This window comes from Chlamydotis macqueenii, chromosome 3, assembly GCF_036417535.1.
Source record: "Chlamydotis macqueenii isolate bChlMac1 chromosome 3, bChlMac1.mat, whole genome shotgun sequence".
Lineage (NCBI taxonomy): Eukaryota > Metazoa > Chordata > Aves > Otidiformes > Otididae > Chlamydotis > Chlamydotis macqueenii.
Window position 1 is genome coordinate 65,988,069 of NC_141558.1, and position 9,878 is coordinate 65,997,946.

General features: G+C 61.4%; 1 protein-coding gene across 4 annotated transcripts in view; it reads right to left on the bottom strand.

Moving 5' to 3' along the window:
- The window catches only part of SRF (serum response factor), a 14,541-nt gene extending 5,227 nt beyond the window's left edge, over window positions 1-9,314 (bottom strand). Inside the window, exons 1-4 of one of the 4 annotated variants that reach the window (XM_086744385.1) lie at window positions 8,777-9,314; window positions 7,255-7,521; window positions 1,660-1,921; window positions 1,137-1,316 (exon numbers count right to left, since the gene is read on the bottom strand). In XM_086744385.1, coding sequence (XP_086600511.1) covers window positions 1,137-1,316; window positions 1,660-1,921; window positions 7,255-7,521; window positions 8,777-9,241 — 1,174 coding nt within the window. In that variant the 5' untranslated portion in view covers window positions 9,242-9,314. The remainder of the gene's footprint in view (window positions 1-1,136; window positions 1,317-1,659; window positions 1,922-7,254; window positions 7,522-8,776) is intronic. The other 3 variants (XM_086744386.1, XM_086744381.1, XM_086744382.1) reach the window with 3 other exon arrangements.
- Between the last annotated feature and the right edge of the window lie 564 nt (window positions 9,315-9,878).

Sequence of the window (9,878 nt, forward strand, 5' to 3'; positions counted from 1 at the left end):
GCCAACTGGGCCCTGCTGCCTTCACAGTCTGGAGCTCAGCTCCATCCTCCACAGGGTGCTCAGGGAACAGTTATCTCACCCAGTCTGTGATCTCCAGGACATCAGAGTGCCCCTACACAGGGATTAGAGACCACTGGGCCACACAGCGTGCACTCCACAGAGCTGCAGGGGCATGGCCACACAGCCTCCAGCCCAGCTCATTCACTGCAAAACTGTTCCACTCCAGAGATGGAGGTCGGCACAGAAAGCTCCCCTCAGGCTCAGGTCCTGTCTCCCGGGGAAGAGCAGGGGATGCCAGAGATAAGGAATCACCATCCACCTCACTCAGAACAGGCATCTCCCCGAGCACTATGCAACAGAGACACACTTCCATTATTCTCTTAGCTCCTCCAGATCACAAGGGAAATCAAATCCCCTTGCATAAGATCACGCCGTCTGCCTGGGCCCACAGGAGCCATAAGGGCTTCAAGAAAGCAGGCAGGCAGGACTCATCAACTCAGGCACAAACAGGCAGGACACAAGAAGTACTGTCTTGCTCTCCGGGACAGTCCCCGAATGATGGCTACCCCCAAAAAGGAGAGCTTAGGTCTGCTCTGAAACTCCAGCCAGGAGCACATCCAGCCCCAGTAAAACACCTGGAGATCCCTGACGCAGCACAATTAGAATTTGCTACAAAGGACAATGCACACAAGGCAGCACAGCAGCACCACTCCCTCCTCTGCTCTGGGTCTCTCCTAATCTATCCTCTGCACTGTGGTTCAGCGACTGACTGCAGATCTAAATACAAAAGCAAGGGCAGCTGCTCAGAGCCAAATGCCAGCACTCAAAACACATCCACTGGGCATCTGAGCCCCTGTGGTTTCCTTCCATCAGGCCTCCTAGCAGCACAACCCTGGGGCAGAAGACCGTCAACCCGCTGCTTCCCTTGGTCTGCATCCCCCAGGAGGCTGCCTATGCCAAGCATTCTCTGCTCTGTCTTCCCATCTCTTCCCTGCAGCCACAGCCAGGGTGCCCTCTGCTCTGCCTCCTCTGTGCTCTCACCTCAGTTGGGGGTCAGCTCTCTGGCCAGGACCAGGACCCCCACAGATGCCTCCATCCCCCCACCTCAAGCAAGCGGAGGAGAAGCGAGTGCTGACCTGTCAGCGACACGATCTGCCCTCCAGCTCTGGCAGGGAAGCGGAAGACTGTCTGTTGTGCCTGCTGCAGCTGTCCAGCCATACCCGTGACCACCTGGCCCTGCTGGCTGGAAAGAGCCAGGGAGTGCGGCTGTAACTGAGTGAGAGGAATGGTAGGGGTCCCCGGAGAAAGGGAAGCACCTGCCGAAAGGAGGGAGAAAGAAAGGCTTTGTCACCACCAGCTCTTTTCACTCCCTCCAGGCTTCTCGGTGCTGCCCTGGGGTCCCAGCTCAGCTCCCTGCCACCACGCCCTTCCCAGCAGCAGGGCCAGCTAGCAGCACTCTAAGGAAACAGTCACTACACGATCCGTCTCCAGCCACCGGCTGGGCTGGGCTCAAGCAAGGAATCTCAGCCAGGTTCACCCTACAGCAGCAACCACTCCGCTTCCTCCTGCCACTAGGTCTCCTCTCCTCTGGAGAGGGCAGCAACACACTCCAGGTGCAGAGACGGAGGGATGCAGTTCTCAGCCCCTAAAGGCACTGACCTGACATGAGGGTGAAGCCGGTGGGTATTGGCATGAGGCCCCCAGATGTCACTGCACTGGCTCCAGTAGTCTTCAGCACTGTCCCGTTGGCACTGGTGACGGCATTGGGGCTGATGCTGGCAGACACTGGCGCCAGGTAATTAGTGATTGGGAACGTCGGGCCGCTGGTGACCTGCATGGAGGTCGAGGTGGTGGGGGCTGTCTGGATGGTGGACGTTGTCCCTGGTAGGTTGGTGACAGTGAACGCTGGTTTCAGTGCGTCCTGGGGAAGGAGAGATTGTGACAACTCAGACCAGCCCGTGGATCTGGTCAACATCTGCCCATGAGACCAAACCAGGCTCCACAGGTTGTACCCCCGTGCTAAACCATACCCCCATAGCCCACTGCCAGCACACAGATCAGAGCCAGGGTAGCAGAGAGGAGCTGCTTGTACAAACATGAGGAGACTGCAGCATGAGGAGAGCTGGAGAGAGCCCAGCATAAGCTTTGGATACAGGCCCAGGGCCACGCAGGTCTCCTGAGAGACTTCCCTGCAAGACACCAGGGGACGAGGAACCCTTCCCCTCCCCAGGCATCCCCACAGCCTCTAAGAGGAGAACAGCCTCTTTTTGGCACAGGACTGGCAAAAGCAGTCCTTTTGCAGGGACAGACGTAAAGGCAAACACACCGTCTCCTGTCAGGAACACACACCACTTCCCTTATGGCAGGAAACACATGGCCAAGGACTAGCTGAGAACTGGCTCTTAAAGGCAGCTGCACACCGAAAGCAGCAAGGGAGAGGTGAGTACGGCCAAACCCAGACACCAGGGAGTCCCAAACCGGTCCTGACAGCTGCTTTGGCAGGCCCTGGGGAATGCCTCCACAAATCTCCTGGAGCAAAGGGGAGAGCCTAGCCAGCGGAAGCACCCATTTGCCAGCCCACCAGCAGGAGATGGCCACGAGACAAACGCTTCCAAGGAACCCCATGTGTAAGCTATAGCCAGCTCACACCACGGTTCTGCACGGATCGTCGGAGCTCTACGCCTGTCTAAGGACAGCATCGCCAGGCAAGCAGAGCATCAGGAGGAAAAGGGCCCTGCGCTGGGCCAACGTCAGCCTGAGAGGCTGGCCTCCTGGGTCCAGCAACAAGGTGGGAACACATATGCCAGGCTGCAGGGCATATAACACCCCAGTTTCCACAGCCACAAAGCACGCGGCCGGACGTGGCTTGGATCTGCAGGAATCAAAAAGCCCAGCATGATCCCTGCTGCCCCTTGCAGTCACGCTTCACCTAACATGCCTCGTTCCCCCACATCCCCCTTTGGATACCCACGGTCTCCATGGCCCCTCTCCTGCCCTGCTCAGCTGGCCAAGAACAGACTGCACATACATTGCTCCATGTGAGACCATGCCAGAAGCCACGAGGGACCCGCTGTCCCCACGCCCTGCCACGGCTGCCGGCACGCCTGGGAAGAGTTAAGGCTGCCACACTCCCACCCCTCCCGCTGCAGGCTGGTGGGCCCAGCTCTCCCACGTGCTAAGCCTTGTTCCCAGCTTGTCAAGCTGCCAGGAACGAGGAATTCACAGCTCAACGAACAGCTAAAAAAGGGAAGGCAGCCCATTTTGGACAGGGGGAGCCAATCCCGGGCACTCAGCCGTGCCCCAGGGCCTGGGGAGGGAGGAGAGCAACACCCCTCTGCCTTGGCACCGAAGCCCCTGAAGTCCGAATTAGAAGAGGCACGTGATTACAGAGCGGAGCCCAGCAGAGGCACTTTCCATTAGCTCAACCACAAACTCCTGCCATCCCACATGGGACTTGGAGGCTGTGGGCACCCTCCCCACGTGGGTGACAGCGCAGAGCTCCCTCCAGCCCACTGGGCTACGGGAGCCAGAGCAGGGCAGGTCCCGTTCCCAGCTGGAAAAGCCAGGCTCCCTCATCTCCAGGCATTGCCCTGAAGCTGCACACCCCTGAGATAAGAATCCCCAGGTAGCCCAGGCACTTAGTATCCCCTCCACGCTCCGTACTTTCAGGGCTGGAGGAGGCATCTCAAAAGGTTGACAGCACGCTACGCAGGGGGATTCCCAGGACTTCCTAGAAGCACGAGGGCAAACCTCAGTACGATCAAAAGAGCAAAGGTGCTTGGGAGGGAGGCTGTGCCAGCAGGCTCAAACCATGCATGCTCTATCTCTGCTCCCTCTACTGTGCCATATGTGAGACTCGGATTCTTCCCACCTTTGCTGTGTTTCTCATGGGCTGCAGCAATAGCTCCCAGTACAGAAAGAGAGCGGTGAGAGATCTTGGGATGGGACACCCATTGCCTTCTCCCGATGCCTGTCTCAGGTGCCTCAGAGCCCCTGTGCAGCCTGGCTCCCCCCAGCACCCTGCAAAGCCCAGACAGACTACACGCACCAGCCCGGCTTTTGATGGGAGCCAAGTCATGAGTCACCTTCAGAGAAGATTACCCCAGGGGGCCATGAACAAGCCCAGAGGCAGCACAGCAGCCCCAAAAGCCCTGCCCTGCCCTTCCTTTCCTGATCCAGCTGCATATCCACTCCCCACCACTGCTCACTGCAAACTTCAGCTTGCAGAGCAGTGCCTGGGGAATCAACGTGCAGCAGAGGTGCATCATAACAGTAGGAGACGTCTGCACAGACCCAGGGCCTACCAAAGGGGACCACAGGGCACGGCCCAGGCCATCTGATACTCATCCTGGACCATAGTAGAGTCTTGGGGACAGAAACGATCCCACTCCCACATCTTCTGGGGGGTGCCTGGGACAATGCTGTTCAGCACAGCCCAGACTCGCTCACCAGCATTATTACATGGACATTGCAGGACAACCGCCTTGGTGATACATGGGAAATCCCAGTCTGCTCTCCCAACACGTGGTATGCGTTCCAGATGGGGCAGAAAGTCCCACCTTTCCCGCAGCCCACGAGATGACCAGATCAGGGCTACTCCTATAGTGTCACCTCAATCTAGAGCCCTTGAGCTTCCTCCAAAATCCCCTTTCCCACATAGCCAAACCTAGGAGATTACATGAGGGCACCGTGTCCTTTGGGGCTGTCAAAAGATCAGACAGGTCAGTGCACAACAGCATCATCATGAAGATATAGCTGCTGTCTTGAAAGTAAGCATGCCCCAGTCCCAGCTGCAGTCCAAGCTCAGCTCCATGGCAGGGTTTGGCACAGCAGGAGGATCTCATCGCCACTGGAGCGCAGAGGAATACCAGTGGGCTGCTGACTGCAGGTAACAGCCTGGCTGCACTGCTCCCCACTCCACTGCAGCAGCTGAACACAAACAGGTTTTGTCCCTACACAAGTCCAAGAGGCAGAGCTCACAGGAAGACCAGGGAAAAACTGCCCAGCCCTCTCAGAGCATCCTCTGTGGCTGGACCTGACAGAGCAGGCACTTAGTTTCCTGCCACCTCCTCCAATGAGGCACCTGCAGCCCAGCCCTGTGTATCACCCACCCCTCAGCAAGGATGCCAGCCACCTAGCACAGCCACCCACAGGCTTCCTTCATCCTCAGAGGGCTTCTCGGTCCATTTGAAACAGGCTGATCTCCACCAGAGCACCAAACCAGGCTTCCAGCCCTGCAGAAGGCCTAGTAGGACTGGGGAGAGTCATGGTGGGACTGTCTACAGCCCCAGGGTTTGCCATGACAAGAACCCTCAAGAGGCTGGGGTGGGTTTAGCCAGAATGTCAAGCAGAAGACAAGGCCACAGGGCTCCTCCAGCCTCACAACAAATACTGGCTGTGGCCACAAGGCACTCCACACTGTTACCACTCGTGAGTACTGGGATGGAGCTTGCAGGGCACTAAGTGGCCTGAGAGTTTTGTTAAAAAGATCTTCTCTGCAGAGTAACTGCATCCCAAGAGCACATTTCCTTTGGGGCAACCTCACAGTATTTTCAGGGAAAATCTTAAGGGACATAATGAGAACAAGCCCCATGCCAGGGACAGGTCAGCTGCCATGCACAGTGCTTCCTGCACCTCCAAATTACTCCAGGCACAGGTAATTTGTCTCATTACAAAATGCCCACAGGACTCGCCTTTTCATCCAGGAGAAGCCCAAGAGACACAAGTCCTTACAAACAGAGGCTGCACAAGGGAGAAATTGCTGGCGACAGTGGATTCCTTTGCCTACTGGAAAGGGCTGTCACAGCTCACACTTGGAATTGGAGGCACCCAGGGGAGCAGGAAGCCTTCCCAGGGACTCTCCTGGGTTCCAGCACAGAGCTCTCCAGCCAGCAACACCCTGGCCCACCACAGCTCCTCTGCCTGCAGGGATCTCTGAGACCGCTGGTATTTCTCAGGGCTCAGCAGCAATAAGCTTTCGCTCGGTGCGGCACTGCACACACTTGGGGAAGAGGGCATGGAGGAATCATGGCTGCCAGGTACCCAGCAGCACTGTGACTGGAGCTGTTGGGCTGCCACAGGATACAAACACGCAGCTGAACACCCCTGCAGCCCCAGACAACAGGCTGGGCATGTCTCAGGACTGCACTCGCTGCCTTTGGGATTACAGCACAGAGATCTCCAACACCCTTCTCCAGGTTCTGTCTGCTTAATGTTTAATGGCTACCGTACAGCAAGCACACTGCTGTGGCTCGCGTACAGTTGGCTGGAAGGCTCCTAGAGCAAGGCCACAGTTCATCTGGAAGGGTGCTTTTCCAGCAAGCCCAGTGCCCATGCCATGAGCACAGGCACAGCACAGCTGCAGTGCCCCGCAGCACCCAACAGTGCTCCATGCAGGCCTAGGAAGCTGTGGCATGACCCCCAGTTTAGCACATCGTCCCAGCCTTGCACCACAAACTCCCCTGCCCTGCATCTCCAAGCGCTTGCAGCCCCAAGTACCAGCCTGCAAAGGAAGTGGCAGGGATACGGGAGCCTGCTTTATTGCAACTGCTCCGAGGAACGGCACCAGGGATGCAGGGATGAGAAGGGCCCTTCCAGCAGAAAAGGGCCATGGCCTGACTCTGCCCCCACGGGCAGGCCCCCTGCAGCACCCTGGGCGAGAGGCCGCAAGCAACGCAGGCAGGCGAGGGCCAGCGCCTGCAGGGACACCAGGCAGGGAGCAGCAACGGTCCCGTCCAGCGAAATGTTTCCATTCCACATGTCCTCCCTGCCCCCTTCCAAAACAGCACCAAAGCAAGAGACAGCTGCAGCTTATAAGGAATGTGAGGGGCCCTGCCAGGGACTCTGGCGAGGGAAACCAGGCCTTATAAGGCCATGGAGGCAGAATCAAATTTTTATCAATGAGTGCAAGAGCATGGAGACGCCTGGGGAGAGATAACAGCGCTGAGAGCTGGCCGGGGGGGGGGTGGGCTGGGCCAGTGGGGAGCCCCGCTGCAAAGGCCAGGGCCAGGACACCTGCCACCCGCTTCCCTCCGACTCCAAATCACCACTACCGCCAGCCAAGCCAAGGAGCCAGCCCTGCACAGCCACAGTGCGAGCTCGCTGGAGACGCAGCAAAAGGGTACCCGTCCTCAGCTTCCCAAGCCACTATTCAGGGAGGGCTGGGGGTGATCAGGGCTCCCAGCAGGGCCCCACGGGCACAGCCTGTGCCCCCCCCAGGGTGCTTAGGCGTGCAGCTGAGCACAGGGACATTACCTTGGTCTCCCCACTGCTGTCCGACTCAGACACCTGGTAGGTGAGGTCCGTCTCCTCAAAGCCCGTGGCACTCATGCGCTGGTCGGTGGTGGGGTCGGAGCGGGGAGGTGAGTCTGGGGAGTTGAGGCACGTTTGGATCAACGCCTTCCCCGTCTCACTGGTGATCATGGGCTGCAGCTTCCGCGTGGCAAATGTGTACACATGGCCTGTCTCGCTGGCCACCAGCAGCAGGACTTGAGTGCCGGTCAGCGTGGAGAGCTCGTAGGCCTGCCAGCAGCACAAGGGAAGAACACGGAGTCACGATGGCAGAGACCCATAGGGTGCAGAACAAGAGTCCCTGGCATGTCCGTGTGCTCTCAGGATGGCCCTCCTTTTGCCCACACCAGCTCCATCTCCCTGTCACCCCAGAAGAGCTGTGGCTTCTAAAACCAACTCAAGATCGGTTCTCTACAGGTTGAAGTGCCCCATTCTGTGTTCCCATCTCCTTTAGCATGCCCTTAGGGGACGCGTAGGCCAAGAGGCCACAGGAAAAGTGGTCCTCTCAGGAGAGCAGCATGAGGACGTGAGGACACTGAGCTGTCCTCATTCTGGATATCCCATCTGCTTCTCCAGACACATCTGGATGCCTCCCCACCTCACCTCTGCTGAGCCATGTGAGAGGATTCTACTCAGCCCACGTGTCTCGGCTGCCTCTTTCCCCTCACCGACACCCCAGCAGGGCTGGGACCCAGATTCCCCTCTCCATCTTCACAGTCCTGAGCGCAGCTGCACCCCTGCAGCGAGGCTGCCATGCCCCGGGACTGACCTCTGGGCTAGGGAGTGCACTGCTCGCACAAGCCACTGCAGACGGGATGGCCTCATCCCGCACCCCGCACAGCTAGGATGGGCCCCGCCGTACCCCGCAGCCATTCCCACCCCCCCAGGGGGCGGGAAGCCCGGCTCAGCCGGGACGCAGCGCTGTCCACAGGATGCTACGAGCACCACCGGGGATGCAGAGGAGCCAGCAGCACCCAACTGGCACGTAAAATCTACCCCCACACCCCCTCCAAGTTCCTAATCTGCCTTTACGCAGCGGCTCCGGCCAGCAGGAACCACGGCGAGCAGTCCGGACCGACCCGGGCAGGCCCCGGGCCCCGGCCCCTTCCGAGCCGCCAGCCCCGCCACGGGACCGCGGCAGCAGCGCCTCGCAGAGAGGTGCCCCGGTCAGCTCCGCCGGCACCGGCCTTCCCGGGCGCAACAGGCGGCCCGGCCGTCACCGCCCGCACCCAACCCCTTCCCGCTCCCGCGGCCCCGCGGACCGGCGGCAGTCAGCCCCGCCGGCCGCTCCCGCGCAGCTCCCCCCGGAAGAAGCCGGTGCCGGGCCGGGCCGCCCTCCCGCCCCCTCCACTCCCCCCCACCCCCGCGGGACCGGGAAGCCGCCGCCGTTTCCGGGCACGGCCCCGCACCGCCCAGCGGGCCGGGGCTCCCGCCGGCCACGGTGCCAACCGACAGCCCCGGCCGCCCCCCCGCCTCGGGGCCGCACCTTCTTCATGATGCCCGTCTTCCTCTTGCTGAAGGTGGTGTAGCGCCGCAGCTTGTTGTCGATGAACTCCATCTTGATCTTTACCCGGCCCCGCGTCTTCTTCCCGGGCTTGGCGCCGCTCACCGCCCCGCCGCCTCCCCCGCCGACGCCGCCGCTGTAGGCGGCCGCTGCCGCCGCCGCTCCCGCCGCGGGCCCCGCCGCCGCTGCTGCCGCCGCCGCCTCGGCCAGGCCCCGCTTCACGCCGCGCCGCTCGCCGCCCAGCTCCTCCTCCTCGGCCGACTCCGAGTCGCCCTCGCTGCCGCTGTACAGCGACTCCCGCTCCAGGCGGCCCCCGGGCGGCCCCGCCGCCGCCGCCCCGCCGCCGTTCGCCCCACGCGGTACCGGCACCGGCGACCGGCCCAACCCCGAGCCGCGGGCCAGCGCGGCGGCGGCGCCGTTCCCGGCCCCGGCCTGGCTCGGCAACATCGCGGCGGCGAGCGCGGGTCGGGTCGGGTCAGGCCGGCCCCGCCATGGCCCCGCCGCCCGCTCCGCGCTCACGGCCCCGCTCCGCCACCGCCCCCGCCGCGCCGCGCCGCCCCCATATAAAGCGATACAATGTTGCCTTTTATGGCGAAGGCGCTCCTTATATGGGGCGAGCCGGCTCCCCGCCGGGAGGCGACACTCCATTGGCTGGCGGCTGACAACCGGCGGCGCCCATTGGCCGGCGGCTGGCGTTTAATTTGCATACGTTCCGACTGCGATCGCGTCACTCGCAGATTGAAACACGCAGGGAGGCTCTTAAAGGGACCGCGCGCCCAGCCGCTCGGACGGGGCGGGCCGGTGGGGGAGCGGCAAACAGAGGGCGTTACGGCGCGGCCCGGCCCGGCCGTCCCGTCCTCCGTGCGGCCACGGCGGGGGAGGCTGGGCTGAGACACACACCCCACCTTTCCTGCTCCCAGCCCCAGGCACTCGCCTCCTCGTCGGGGTCGCACCGCGTGGCTGGGACCCCACGGGGTCGAGACGCACTCGGGAGGAGCCCTCCACCCTGCCTGCCTCTCGGGGATGCCACCAAGCTCTTCCTTCCAGGCAGCCCTCCAGGTCCGCCCCCACGGGGCAGCTCAGG